The sequence below is a fragment of the Antrostomus carolinensis genome, unplaced genomic scaffold, assembly GCF_000700745.2.
Source record: "Antrostomus carolinensis isolate BGI_N321 unplaced genomic scaffold, ASM70074v2 scaffold12394, whole genome shotgun sequence".
NCBI classification, from domain to species: domain Eukaryota; kingdom Metazoa; phylum Chordata; class Aves; order Caprimulgiformes; family Caprimulgidae; genus Antrostomus; species Antrostomus carolinensis.
In genome coordinates, this window is record NW_010311477.1 from 26,170 (window position 1) to 41,072 (window position 14,903).

At 39.8% G+C, this 14,903-nt stretch overlaps 1 protein-coding gene across 1 annotated transcript; it reads right to left on the minus strand.

Annotated features, from left to right (window-relative positions):
- Positions 1-335: 335 nt before the first annotated feature.
- OSTN (osteocrin) lies at positions 336-14,585 on the minus strand. The gene is made up of 5 exons (XM_010166754.1): positions 14,580-14,585; positions 7,488-7,586; positions 4,451-4,668; positions 731-827; positions 336-446 (listed from the first exon to the last, which is right to left on the minus strand). The coding sequence occupies exons 2-4, from the start codon at positions 7,584-7,586 to the stop codon at positions 743-745; spliced, it is 402 nt and encodes a 133-aa protein (XP_010165056.1). The 5' UTR covers positions 14,580-14,585; the 3' UTR covers positions 336-446; positions 731-742.
- Positions 14,586-14,903: the final 318 nt, after the last annotated feature.

A 14,903-nucleotide genomic window follows, 5' to 3' on the forward strand; every position in this document is an offset into this window, starting at 1 on the left:
CATAACTGTTAAATCCTCCCTTCATGTAGCGAACAAACACCCTCTTGAAAGAAATGTCCCAAGCAAACTGTCTGCTTTTCACGGACTGCTGTTGGCATCTCTGGAAGTTTTATTTTAAATCCAAAAAATCTAACATTCCTTGCTAGGATAATGAACTTCTGCAAGTTTAAGAAATAAATGCCATGCAATTAAACTATATGCATATTTTCTGTTCCCTCCTATCAGCGTCACTGTGCTTGACAACTGTGAGAGCATTCTGACCTGATGAATTGATTTTGTTATTATTTGTAAATGCAACATTTGTAAAATACAATGTGAAACAGATTTTGCAGGAGGTCAATTCCTTGAGTGTTGAATCATTAGTCAATGACAAGATGTGCCGTGATGCATCTTCTGTATTTCTGTACTGTTTTCAATACAGCATCAATCATTCAGAATAGAAGCACCTGTAGGCAGAAAAGCAGTAAACATTACATTTTCCCATGTCAGAAACGCAAGGCTTGGACAAACACACTCTAAGGTGATCTACAGGAAATGGAAAATGTAAGAAATACTTGTTTTTTTGTAGGGGGGCACTAAGTTCTAATTTAGGACAGTCAAGCTAAGTTGACGTTCACAATCCATGTTATAAGAAGTAATAATTCGCCAAGTCACCCTTTCCAAGCCTCCATGTACCTGAGAACAGAGAGGGTTCTCTGAGCCTGCCCACACCCAGAATACTTTGGCTTACTTGCAGAAACTGCTAACCCTTGGTGTTGCCGAGATGGCTCACTCCAATCCGGTCGAGAGGAACTCCAAAACGTCTCTTAGGCAGCTCAACCACTTTCCTGCACAGGGCAAAAAAGCAAAGGAGGAAGGAAAGAATTGGGGAAAGACTTCATAGGAATATTAAAAATGTTACTACATCCATGATTTCTCCATTCATCCCACTAATGACTTTATTGTCGAGGCTGAACAGCTGTGCAGAAGCAGCCAGAAATGTGAGTATTTAAAAATAAGATGCTTACAAAAGAATAGGCAGGAGTTGCACCTGTTTCACAGACTGTCTGACTGTTGATCCACTATCCCTGTTTTTATTTGGCAGCAAGCAGATAATTCTCAGGTTAAGTGCTATTCATAACAGAAAGGAGATACACTGCATGTCTAAAGAGGAATTGTTTCATGCATAGCATCATTTACTTCAGGTGACCCATTAGCCTGGATCTTTGAAATCTCCAAGGCCAACTGGGGCTAAGGTAAGCAAGGAGGTAGAAAATGTTGCACAGTAACAGAGGGGACAAAGACAGAGGAAGGAGCCTTAGCATGATTTTCCTGTGGGATCTCCTGCAATGCTCTGTTCTCAAAAGTGTACAGAAGCAACATTTTGACGAGATTGAAGATGACAGGTTTTCTTGCTTTTGTTTTTTCCTGATGATTTAATGAATGAGGGCATGAGGAAATTGTCAAAAAAGTTCTACAAAGGAATATTTTATTATGATTTTTTAAATAGAAAAAAAAGAAGTTTTCCCATCTTAATTCCGCATTTGTGAGCATTTTTTCCACCAGAAGAAGTTTTATTTTAATGAATGGTGAAAATGGTAAGATTTTCTGCAGCTGAGAATAACCTCAACTTCTGCCCTTGGAAATGCTTGGCCCCAAAATGCAGGTCCAAGAGAAACCTGGAAAATTACTTCTTTACTCTATCAGTCCTTTTCAAGGAAAGAAGCAAGAAATTTTGTCCTTTTAAGTTTGCAAATGCAAAGTAACTACCCGGAGGACATGCTATGGTGCACTTGAGTCCAACTTTAATTGCTAGCCCTCCCATGCTCACTCCACCTGTGGCTTTGGGGGCTCTCCACACCCTGCCCAGGACTAGCTGTCTAGTCCATGGTCTCCTCTGAGCAGATTCCTTTCCTGACACTACTCGGGCATGGGCTGAAACCCAGAGGCATCATTCAGCACCAGCAGCCCATTTCATGCTGCCTTTTTTCTAGCTGCTTTTCAGATGAGGTGAAGAAACAGGAATAGACAATATACCCCATATGTAGGGAGCACTTACATGGGTCACACCAGAGCAGCTACAGAACATCGCAGATGAAGGGGAGCTGTTTGTGCAGCCCCCACTGTCCCTTCCTCAAACACCCATGTACCCAGCACTGTTGCACGAAGCCATAGGGAAGGCAAAGGGAAGAAAGCAAAGGGCTCAGCCCCTAAGGCAGCACCGTTTTCCCCCCAGGTGTTTGCACATGCTGGGGAGGGGGCAGGTGGGAGACTATGGCTGCTGGAGTCATACTGAGCTGGGCTCCATAAAAAAGGGAATTAATTTCCCAGATTGGATTGGAGGAGGGTGGGGTGGTTCTGCGTCATTAGTTGTAACATCGCCATCCTTTGTAGTTAAGCAGAGAAGAAAATTGTGAACTCATGGGGTTACACGAGCCTTTCCCCTGGACGGGAAGGGCTGAGCAGGCAGTGCAGCGGAGCTTCCCCTCTTGTGGCCATCCCGAGCCACAGCAGGACAGTCACCGCTCCCTCCTCAGCCTTCCCCACCGCTTCCATCTCCCAAACCAGACTGTGCCTATTTCAGTATTTACTGGGGACAAAACCGCATTTTCTAAGATTCCCGGAGTCTCTCTCTCTCTGTCTATGGATTTTTCTAGATCCTCTGAAGACTCATGTCTTGCATCCTTTTCCCGTGCTTTCAAAGCTTTTTACATTGATATTAATGGCCAAGATTAGGATCTGGGCCCTCCTGTAACTGGTGGGTGCCACAATAATCTGTTAATTTCCAAAAGTTTCTGTTGTGTTGCCAGGCACTACACATACTGTGTTAATTCAAGGGGAGGAATCTATTTAACAGCTTTCACACTTCCAGAGTTATTATCTGATCTCTAAAGGTAACCACCTCAGCTGGAACAGCAATGGGCTGGTATCTGCTGTGTACACAACAGTGACGGGGTGCTCAGTCCTCTGTTTTACTTCTCCAAGTGCAGCAGCCTCTCCTGTTTCCACCTAAAGGCACAGCCTTACTACTGCTTTGTAGCGCTCGTCTGCTCTGTGGTTCATGCTAATGGTAGTATCTACCTATCATTGTAGTGATCAAGGCAGCTCAGATGGTTCTAATAAATGAGTTAATCCCAAACTCAAAAGCTAATCAGCTCCCCCAAAGTGATAATCTCAATGCAAAACTGCAAACTGTGCCGATGATGCTGGGAAAGGAGGAATTTTTTGCAGTGTCACTTATTTGCAGGAGCTCATTATTCAGACACAAGCCGTTAGAAAACTTGGACAATTTTCACCACAATTTCCCTTTTTCGTGTTTTTTTTTTTTTTTTTTTTTTCCTTGTACTTCATGTAGAATGAAACAAGAAGTCCACCCAAAAAGCATGAGACAAATCAGGAATACCATGTACTTTTGCAAAAAAAAGGCACTACAGCTTCAAAACTTACCTTATATTTCTTCCCCTGGAAAGGGAAAACATGCTAAAAGCAAACAAAGAATGAGCTGATTCTGATCTCTCAAAGAGATATACAGAACAGAATAGTTCTACTCAAGGTTTTAAGAATTTTGTATTTATCACTTTTGGCTCTAGTCAAAAAGTCCTAGTAGCAGACTGGGTGGATAAATGGAAAAACAACAAGAAAATATTGCAAAACTCTGTTTGAAAAAAATACTCATAATGTTGACTGGCTCTTGTGAATACTTTCCACTTCCAGATTAAGCTTTAAGCATGTTATTAAATACTTTGTGGCATTGGGGATTCCATCCAAATGAAGACAGTTACCAGAAAGGAACAAGACAGTTAAGCTCTTTCAGATATAGCGAACAGCCCCTTGAGATTTACCCCAAACTCACTGGCTCTCCCCAGCCATATCAAGCATCATTGCTTAGCCCTGTTATAGGCTTATCTTCAAACGTGCTCTCTGAAGGTATTGCTGTACTCCTGTATTGATTAAACCCTGGCTTATCATAAGTTGATTGAGGTCCTGAAGCCTGTTCAATTAACTGTCTGCCCATTTTCATGATGCATTCTTCATCTTGCTATTCAAGATGTGCACACCACAACTTCTCTTCACCCCAGTCTAAGGAACACCTAGCCCTTCCGCTCTGCTTTTGAACTTCAGGCATATTTTTTGCTTGAAATAATATCATGATCAAAAAGGCAGTTTTAAACTGAATGTTAGTTCACATCAGTGGAAAGAAATGTGATAAAAAATGCATACGCTTGAATGTTCTTTGTTAGCTGTACAGCACTGTGGGATAAATGAACTAGTGCACGTATTATTCATCACAGCTGAAGGATTGCACACCACGCAACCAGAATGGTTTCTGTAGAGATTCTGGTACCCTGATCAGAGGCACCTCACAACAACAGTAAACCCTCTGGTGGTAGAGCTAACCCATCTGTATTTAAGACACCTGCCAACAGCCTTCTTCCAGCTTTATCACTGGTAGAAGCACCTAAGAATTTACCTCTGTTTGCCTTTAGCATCCACAGAGGTTGAAGAAATCCTGTCAATCGGGGAGCCAAATCCTGGGAAGCTTCTTTTCTTCTTGGTCTCGGTCACCTCATTCTCCAGAGACACCAGCTCATCAAGAAGGAACAGTTTGGCTGACAGGTCAGTGGCTGACTTCTCTTCATTGGCAATGGGTTGTACTCTCATGCCCAGAGCAGCAGAAGGCTTCAGAGGCTGCAAAAGAAAGGGGGGATGTTTGCTTGCAGTTCTAGAAAAACCATTGAACCAGTGTCACAGCAGCAGTCCTATAAATACATAATCACTAGGATACTAACCCTGGGCTGATGCTTTAAAACAAAGTTCCTTCTGTGAAACGTGGCTATTTTCCACCCACAGAAGTTTGCCATAAAAGGCTGGGATATTTTTTTGACAGAATTGAACTCGCCTTCATTATTATTGCGAGAATTATCAAAATTTATTACTTCACAAAGCCTGTTTTTGTAGGCCAGCCCACTATTCCTATCTCAGCACTGTGATTAGTAGCACTTATAGCATGAGCTGAGTAATGTAATCCTTTTTAAAAATGCAATCACCATTACCAGACTCCAATATCCATCTTGATATTTTTCAGAAAACCGATTTTCATTTTTTAAATGAATGTTAATAATAGTAATGAAAACTTATACAAAACTTCCCCTACAAATCTGACAAATTAATTAATTTTTATGCAAAAAATATCCCAAGATAAACTTGCTCAGCAGTGATGTTTAAAGAATGTATGCAGGAACACTATGTGGGGAGGAGGAAAAGAAAGAACAGTATGTTGACTTGACATAGAATTTTGAACCTTAGTTACGACATTAGGCTTAACAGCTTTTCAAAACCAAACTCTACTTCCCTATATGGAATAGCTGAGAATATTGTTGTCTATCAAGAGGCAAATGAAACAAATAAAAGTGAAATATTTGCTTTGTAAATAACAGAAAAATATAGGGCATCAGCTAGTCTACAAAAGCAGGTGTCAAGCTCAAATAATTTTCTCTTCAGATGAAGTGTTTCCTTCTTGCTCTGCTTGATCTTCACAGAATTAGATAAAATTTTCAAACCAAAACTTTTATTATATGTCTTGAAGCAGGTTTTCCTCTATCTTTAGAAGCACACTACGATCTTATTCATTCCCAGTGAGTTTAGTACAAACATAAAGGAAGCCATCACATGGATGATGTCATATACTTGTACCTACTGTGGCCACACCATTGTTGTGATGTTGTCATTTCCCACTACTGGTGGGTGGCAGAACCAGTGATGGAGTGTATAAAACCCTGATCTTTGTATAAGAAGGAGCACATGACCACAATGATCACACAAATGATGCATCACTGTTAACACTTTTGTAAAGCATCTAATATTGTCCTCCAACTTTACTTTTCTATGAGGGTCAAGGGCTCTGAACAATCCTTTCTGTTCCCATTCAGGGTTTTAGAATTTCAGTAGAGGTTTGCAACAAAATTATGCCTTTAAAAAAGACTCAACTCTCCTTCTGATTAGTTGGGATAAATTACAACAACACTTGAAACTAGAAGGTAAAAAATAGCTTCAGCTCTCGAGTACTTTGTGTAGTCCCACTTTGTCTTAAAAAGGATATAATAGAATTGTAAAAAGTAGAGAGACATCTAAAATGATAATCAGAAGTAGACAACAGTTTTCCTATGGTGAGCCACTGAACAAAGTACAATTTCACAGAGAAGCAGAGATAAGTGTGGGGTACAGGGGGTACAGTGGAGGGTTTATAAACTTACAAACAGCAAAGAAGTACATAAAGACTAGTAATTTTTTCCTCAAGAAAGAGAGCTTCTTAGTCCACCCAGTGAAGTCACCAGATGGTGGATTTAAAATAACTGTAAGGAGCTACTTTTTAAACATAGCACACAGATGAAGTGAAATGCATTGCCAAAGGACACCATGGGTACCAAGTTTTTAAACTGTTTCCAAGACAAATTCAGACCTATCAGCAGCTAAAACATGACCTGATCCAGTGCAAGTCTCTGGATCAGGAACTCTCTGAAGATGTTCTTTTCTTATATTCTTTTCACAAAACTCTATCATTGATAGAAACAGAATACCAGGTCTCTGTGGCATAAGAACAGGAGCTGCTGCAGCACTGATGTGGAGAGTGGTTCCCTCAAGCCCTATTTTCTATAACAAATATTATTTTGTTTAATCAGCACATATTCATTTGAAGACAGAGAACAAGGCAGAGGGATCCATCAGCATTCTTCAGCATGTATCTAACTTCTAAGCTGATCTTAAAAACCTATGTAAAGACCCTACAGCCAAACAGTGCTACTTTGATTAAACTTTTAGATCCTTGATTTTCTTATGGCATGAAACCATTACATAAATACCTTTCCTGCCAAATCTGTTTTATATCAAGATGACATCAAAAAGAGAATGCAGTAGAAGTGTTTTCAGGTGCAACCCCTGCATATCGTACTGGATAAAATATAAGACAGTCCTTCCATTTCATGTGCTGTTTTCCTTCACAAGCTTAGGCAAGTTACTTTGCTCCTTCCCTCTCTGAGTCTCTTCTGTCTCATTTAATTTGTAAATTTTGTGCAGGTGGTCTTCCCTTGGAGATCTCCTTATGGCTTCTGAAAGCTTCAGACTTCTCATGCTATTATTTGCCTTAAGAAGAAGAAAGAAACCTTCCCTTCACTGTTAGAGGAGTTTGCTTCCCCACTCCCATCACCTCCTTCCCCTCTTCAGGAAGTCACTGGACAGCTTTTTAACTCATAGAAATCTCATGGTGTTTCAGGAGAGGTTGTGTGAATCTAAGTGAGACTTCATTCTGTCTGTCCTCCCAGAACCATGCAATCTGCATTACTCCTTTCTTTGGGGAAGCTGTCCCACTCCTGCTTTGCCCTTACAGAGTCAATACCGACTGTTCACCTTCCAACACTGTTTGGAGACTGTGGTGTCTCCCACAACCTGTGGCCAAGAACAACCCAAGGAAGAGCAGGGTTATGTGACAACCACCAGAAATATTTACCTACCTCTGGAGCTGCCTCCGTGAGGAGCACTGAGCTAGAGTGCCACTGCAGAAGGGAGATCACAAGAGCCAAATGCACCACAACAAGCTGGAACTGCAGCATCTGTAAAGGAGAACAATCTGTGAATGGTTTCAGAGCTGCATTCCCAGAGAAACCTCACTCCAAAGGTCTTTAGGAAATGAAAGCAAAGGGAGATTCTGTTCTCATGTCTGTTAATATGCTATATCTCATAGAGTCACTGCATAAAACCCAGTGACCAGATAACACCAGCTGAATGCTCTCCACCTTTAGGTGCAGAATCAGCTCTCTTTTTGCTCCTTTACAGTCCTGCAAATCTTGCAATTCCTTTCTGCAAGATGTCCCAGTCCTTGCAGTGGCAGGTGCAATGAATGCAAATTGTGCTAAAACCAGATGAAGTAGACACTCACTTGTAAGAAGGGAGACTTTGGCTCACAGCCATACAGGTTGACTCTGACCTGCCCACATGCTGGATAGGTGCCTAAAGCTGTTACAGAAATCACATACCTCCCCGGCAGCATTTTGAAAGCAAGGCTGCCTTTCACCAGTCCCTAACAGGAGTTAATGGTAACCACAGCTTCCAGGATCTTCTTGGGATCCTGCAGTGAAGTTATGCAGGTCCCACACCTGGGAAAAGCTTACACGGGAATCCATCGCTCAGACTGCTGGTGTTCTGTCACAGCTGCAGAACTGCAGATACATACAGAGCCTTTAACTAATGCAGGGAGAGTCAAGTTTTTGGAGACCTGGGATCAGGAAGATGCTCGCTGCAGGGGTTTCTTTGGCCACGGGTTTAGGCTACATTGTTTAAGCCCTCATTTGGATCTAGCTCTTAAAACCCAATGTGCCTCCAACTCACCCAGATGTGAATATTTCAGCTGATGTTAATAAGAACTAGGCTGGGGCCTCTAGTGCCAAAGGTATCTACTAATTTGCTGCTTACAGGTCTCCAGGTCCTGCCCCAGTGTATAATTCAAGCCTGACTGTGCCGTTCTTTGCTCTGCTTGGCAAAAGCAGAAATAGAAAGGATGTATAAATACATTTCTATAATGTATGATAGTTGTTTTATCCTTTGTGCAGAAAATTTCCCATTAGATCAGGCAGAAAACACATGGTAAAAAACATCTGGCTTTATATTTTTTGCCCACACTACAAAGAAGAAAAGCCACAAAAGTGTTTGGAGTCCAGTTTTAAAAAGACAAGATATAACATTTGTAGTGTTGTTTCTTGAAACTCTGTTTCTTGTTTGGCTTTTTCAATGCATTTTACTTGTGTTTCTGTTATTTGGTTAACCCATTACATGTATATTTTTTTTTTAATATTGACCATAAGGGATCAGCAATGAGGAAGAAGCTGCTGGTTACTCTGTAGGGGTGAAGCAGACTAAGTTCAGTGGAATCAAAGGACAAAGTCACAGCAGTAAGCCAGGTGGTACCACTGTCTCTAAGTCCGACGGCAACAGCCATGAAAGTCAGACAAGGGTCTGCCTGGGTGTTTTTAAAGCTGTAACTCTCTACAATGTATATTTTTGTATGTGGGTGTGCCTTGAAATTTGAAGTAGTAGTCTACTACCTTCACAGGTAACCACATCCTGATTATTTGGATACAGAGATATAAAAATAAATGGCAAGGTTAAAAACACATGTTTATTATGGTTTAAGATATGTGTTGGTATTCATTCAACCCAAAGACCAAAGGGCTAAAAATAGCAAGTGGTACGCTAATCAAAATAAACATTAAGGCACCTGCAACACAAAAGACATTTGATTAACTGGTCAGAACTCAACGGAAGCGGAGGAAATTGTAGGGACTTAAAGCTTGGCTCTAGTTCCCATGGAAAGGAGTAGCTAAGAAGCAATGTTACTGGTTTAAATGGGAGCAAAACTTAAGTCCAGCAAGATCCTGTTGTGCTGATTTTCAGGCAGTGTTGTGACCAAAGCGGGAGAAAGAAGCAGGTTTGGTCTAGTGGAGAAGTTTCGCTTTAGAAAAGCATTTGCAAAACTACGGGTCTAATGAGGAATATGTAAACATAATTAAAATCCCACTATCTTCTGCTTGTTTGGGACTTAGCTTTCCACCTTCAGCCAGGTTATAGGTTCTTAGTTGTTGAAAGCAGTTGCTGCTTTCTCACCTGTTGATCTCACCTTTTGCAACTGGGTAAGCAGAGCCCTCCTACCAAGCAATACACCATTTATTGCTTCACCTCATCCATGTTTTACCTTGGTCCACTCCAAGAGAGACCTACAGTGAGGCTTAACAGTACTTGTTACTGAAGGAGAACAACCAAAGCTCTGAAAAACATCCTTCTTCTGAAAAACCTTGAATTTCCAGCTTTCTTTTGAAAAACTCTTCACCACCAGTTTCACAGAGATAGGTCAAGGGATTGAGGTATAATTCCAGGTCTTTTGTATCTCAGGCTCTGGTCTGATATTATCTAACTTAAAATATGGTTTGCCCTTCACTAAATGTAATTGCAAGTCTGAAATTCAGGCTTATTTATATGTTTTAGTTATATTTTGGCTTGAAATGTGTCAAAACTAAAATTAGGTATCTTTGTTGCATGTCCAATTAAAATAAAATTAAAGATAAAAGAGAGAACATTATTCTACCTTATCAAAGCAGGATAAACATTCAAAACTTTTTCTTAGGAATCTGTGCAGAGCCGTTTTCCAAGAAAAGATCACAAGAAAGCAAAATTCTTTACCAAACAGAAACTGTTAAGTCTCCAACATCAAACCAAAGGACTTAAAAGATATTTTTCTTTTAAAGAAAAAAAAATAAAACAAAAAACAAAATGACATCCTGAAGATAAGTGGGCTGAACAAACCCCAGACAGCATGCAATTCATCACCAAGCTCCAAACCCATTGCCTGTCAAAAATGGTAACAGCTGTCATTGTTCTTACCCATTTGAACTATCATATTTCACATTACTGTGGAGATTACTCTGCAAGTATAAATCACAAGAGCTTTATTTTTCTTGCTGGCCTGTTAGCAAGAGAACTGAGGCAAGACATCATGACTTGCACTGTAATCTTTCACTTCAGCTGCCGCTATATATTGATGACTACGCTCTGCTTCTTCTTGTAACACCAACATGGGACATGCCCAAGCTCAGCTGTGAACAAGGACCTTGCTCTTGCAATGAGGACATTGTGGCTGAGCCCAGAAACCCCTGGGGTTCTTGTGCTGTATGCTCCCAGGCTGACCTGACACAGAGTCAAGGCATGACTGTCCTGTAGGCACCGGGAAGCTCCAGGCAGTGCCCACTGGGACTCCAGTCCGTCTGCTATATGAGCACTAGAGTGGTACTGGTGAGCCTCCACCACCTCTTAGCCATGAGGATCTCTCATGCCATGCAGATTCCAAGCAGCAAAAGGGAAATCAAGACTGTGCCTGCAAGCCAGTTACTGATGTATTTTGTTGCTGCTCCTGTGCCACAAAATAGAAAATTAACTGCTGCTACCTATCTTAATCAAATGCACCATTGACTCATAAAATTTACCTCACTAGCCTTGGATTGGACACCTGATGGGAATCTATCTTGGCCAAAAAAATTTACAATAGATTAGTATCTTGCCAAAAGAAGAACTTATAAATAGCTTGTGTGAAGCTCTGATAATAAGTCGGCTCTTGCTGAAACAAATTTCCCTATTTTAAAAGTTGTAGGATGAATACTCTGAGCGTATTCATTGCCACAAAGCCAAAAATATGCCCATACCAGCAGTCCTAGTGATGTCAGAAACTCCTAAGGGACCATGTATATCTTGTGTAATTTTTCAGTCGTGTAAATATCAAAGAAAGGGGAGAAAAATCAAAACAAATCCCACCTTTGGAAGAAAAAAGAAGAGTCCAAAAATAGGTTAGAGTGGTGGTTTTGCTCTTATCCCACAGATGATATTTGGAGCACTTCTTACATGCTGCTTTCTCAAAAGATACTGAAACAAGACATTGAAGCATGGGACTTTGTGGCAAAATGAAATGTAAGCAGTGTAAGGCACTTTATGTTATTCATAATGTGTTTCCTGGAGTAGGTGTAGATTTTTAAACAATACCAACAATAAACTTAAGACTAGTGATTTTGAGAAAATATCTAGTTATTTTTGTGTCCCAAGTGAAACATTTCATCTGACAGTTTCAAGGCCAAGGATGTTTCACTTTCTGAAAATGAAGTCCCTTAAAGGTTTTTCAAGAAGGCAGTTCAGATTAGTCATTGCTTTTCAAAGTCTTAACTTCAGTGATTGCATTCAGTGTAACAATATGATTTCCAGTGTTTGGTCCCAATGTCTTTTCATATCATCATGACAGCATCTTTGCCTGTATTTCACCAAAGTAACTATTATAAATGCTGACTCAGCTATTGATAGTTGTGCTTTTGATAGACACACATATGGTCAGAAGATGCTCAAGTATACAACTGTTCCTACTATCTGTACTCAGATAAAGCAAATTAAATGATGGCTTAGTCCCTTCAGGGTTTGACTAGACTCGGCACCAATCCTGCCCATGGAAGGTGCAGCATTTGTGGGAGCAGCACAGGAATCACATGGTTCACGTGAAGAAAGGCTGAAAATGTGGCACCCTTGTTCCCATGCAGTGTATGGAAACTGTCCAAATGAACACAGCCCTGCTGGGGTACATTTGCTTAACAGACACAAGCATGAATCAGGAAAAAATTAACTGACACAGGTGGACAAATACTTGTGAAAGATGTCTCTTCGTTTGAATAAAGAGCATGAAACCAAATGGCCACACAGAACAAATGAGGACACTGTTCCTTAGAATAGGCAAGATGGAGACAAGCTGGACATTTGCAAAACTGACATGTAATAAATCAATTTTTAGCAAAAGATTTTAGAAACTTCAAACCCCAAACTCACTTCAATACCATAAAAGTAGGAGACATGAAGCAGGAGACACAAACAGAAGTCATAAAACCCATCTAGAAGCCTAGAGACTATTAAATAAGAAGGCATACTATAAAGTGTAAGGAAATATCTCTTAATGGAAAGAACCTACTTCCACCTTTCCTAAGTGAGATAATTGAGCAAGCTACAGTATTTTTGGTATGTACAATGGAAAACAAAACATTGTTAGACTATTCTTCATTGCCAAACTCTCAACTCTACACTATTTGTGTATGTACTGATTGAATATATCAACTTTTGTTAACATTTCTAACAACTTTGCATTTAGCTTTCTTCCTTCATCTTTATCATGAGAACTAAAAACTGTTCATTGTTAGAGTGTCATCTTCAGCATTTGAAGTAAAAATAAGAAACCTTTCTATCAATTAAAAAAAACCCCAAAACAACAAGAAATATATTGTGTTTTCCTACATGCAGAAAAATCATCTCCTGTCCTAACAACACTGGAGTGATAAGTGAAAGCTCTTCAGAGCTGATATAAAGAATATATTATCAGAATATGTTATCAATACAAAGACATAGGCCATTCAAAGCTCAGTAAAAATATCCTTCAGGATAAGCTCTTAAGAGACAAGATTGGCATTGGAATTTCTTAACAAGAGCATCGAACACTGATGCTGATTTACTGGATAAACACTTTTAAATGTTCAGATCAAGGATATGAACTAAAGAAGTAAAGTCAATTGCTTGGTGAAGATGTATTGCAAATGGAAATTAGAGAGTAACCTGTTCCTCTGGGTGAAAAGGAAAGCTGCAATCACTTGCAATGTTTTTTCAGGGTCAATCAAGAGAGTTCTTACAACTGTTGTATGGTTCAAGTTTTTAATTTGCCATGTAAGAAGCCCAGGGAGGTACAGTTGTCATTCATTCAAAGAGTGAAAATGAAACCCTAATCTGCTGAAATCAGCGTGGCAGGTTTTTAGGAATCCTGAAGAACACCTGGTCCAAACAGATGTATTTTTACAGTCTTCCCAGCATTTACACCCCAAGTTTGCTTGGTTTGGCATTGGGTTTTTTTCTTTGCCTATTGTTCCTCATGATATTTGAAGTATTTTTGAAGAAAAGTAGGTTGAGCTGCATTTTGAATACAGGTGAACAGAGAGAGATAAATGTAATGATTTGCCCCAGGCTTCCTGAGGGAACCAGTGGGCAGGGGCACAAAACGTCCCTGCAGCTCCTCAGCTTTCAGCTCTGTACTTCCTGTGAGAGGATGGTCATTCCAAACTGAAAAGCCAAGTAAGGAAAGCTAAAGGCACTGTATGCTTGTGCTTCAAAAATTAGTGGATTCTGAACTTTGCTGTAGCCTCTGGACATCTAAACCAAAGGTTATTCACATGTATTTACTCATATGGCTTCAGTCTGGGAGGCAAAAAGAATGGAGAAATTACAATGACCATCACTGAATTAATCTGCCTTCATTCCCAGTGGTACAAAGCTGAAGTAATCAGATCACTGGATAATGATAATTACCCTGTTAGTGTAGGAATGTTTTTGCAGGGTTATTCTTGTTATTGCAGGAACACGGCAGAATCTGGATCAACATTTATCTAATATGGGATATAATAAAACCTTTCTGTGGATCCATAAAATTAAAGAAAAATAATTTCCCTAAATGGTTTATCTTGTGTTTTACAATATATTACATGCAGCAAACTTGTCTTACCACATATAGTATTTAGTAATGCAAAGGAACCATTCTGTCATAGCTCCTCAGCTTATTTTAAGAAGTAATATGCATTTGACAATAACATATACAGAGGAAAATCCATAACAATATAAGCAGACAGCAGTTTACTGCAAAGCACTGTAAAAACATGAAAGTAACTAGTCACTGTTGTAAAATACACTGACACATCTTGTTTAAATATTGTCTGATTAACTGAAGGAAATAAGTTTCCACTGAATGTTATTAGTTCTGTTTTAGTGCCAGAACAACTAAGTGATAAACATCTTATTTTAATCTCAAACTGGAAAAAGAAGCTGTGCTTTTCCCATCAGAGATGGGCATGTGTATACCTTGTGCATGTCTGTTAATACAAAAAATTTGAAAAAAATTAAAAGGAAGAAAGCACAAAAGGGAAGAAAGCTTCTGTGAAAAGAGCAGAAGACACAAAACATCCCCAACCCATCTCTGTCCTCACTCATCTTACCTTGCAGTGGATATAAGCAATTCCAACCTTAATGGTCCTGCTATGTTCTTCCCCCTAACTTATTCCTAATGTTCAGCTTTCTTTCAGAGTTTTTATAGTCTCTGCTGTAGGCTACAAACTCCAATCCCTGCCTTTGCTTTCTCTTACATCATTTCTAAAGATTTTCCACTGATCCTTGCCCTAAACCTTTCTCTGTCTTGCACTCTCACACACATACTTGCCTCACATGTGTTATATTTATTGTTCTGATCAAGATTATTAGGTTATAATTAAAGGTCTAGGGTTTTTGTTGTTGGTTGTGTTTTTTCTTTCTTTCAGAGTATC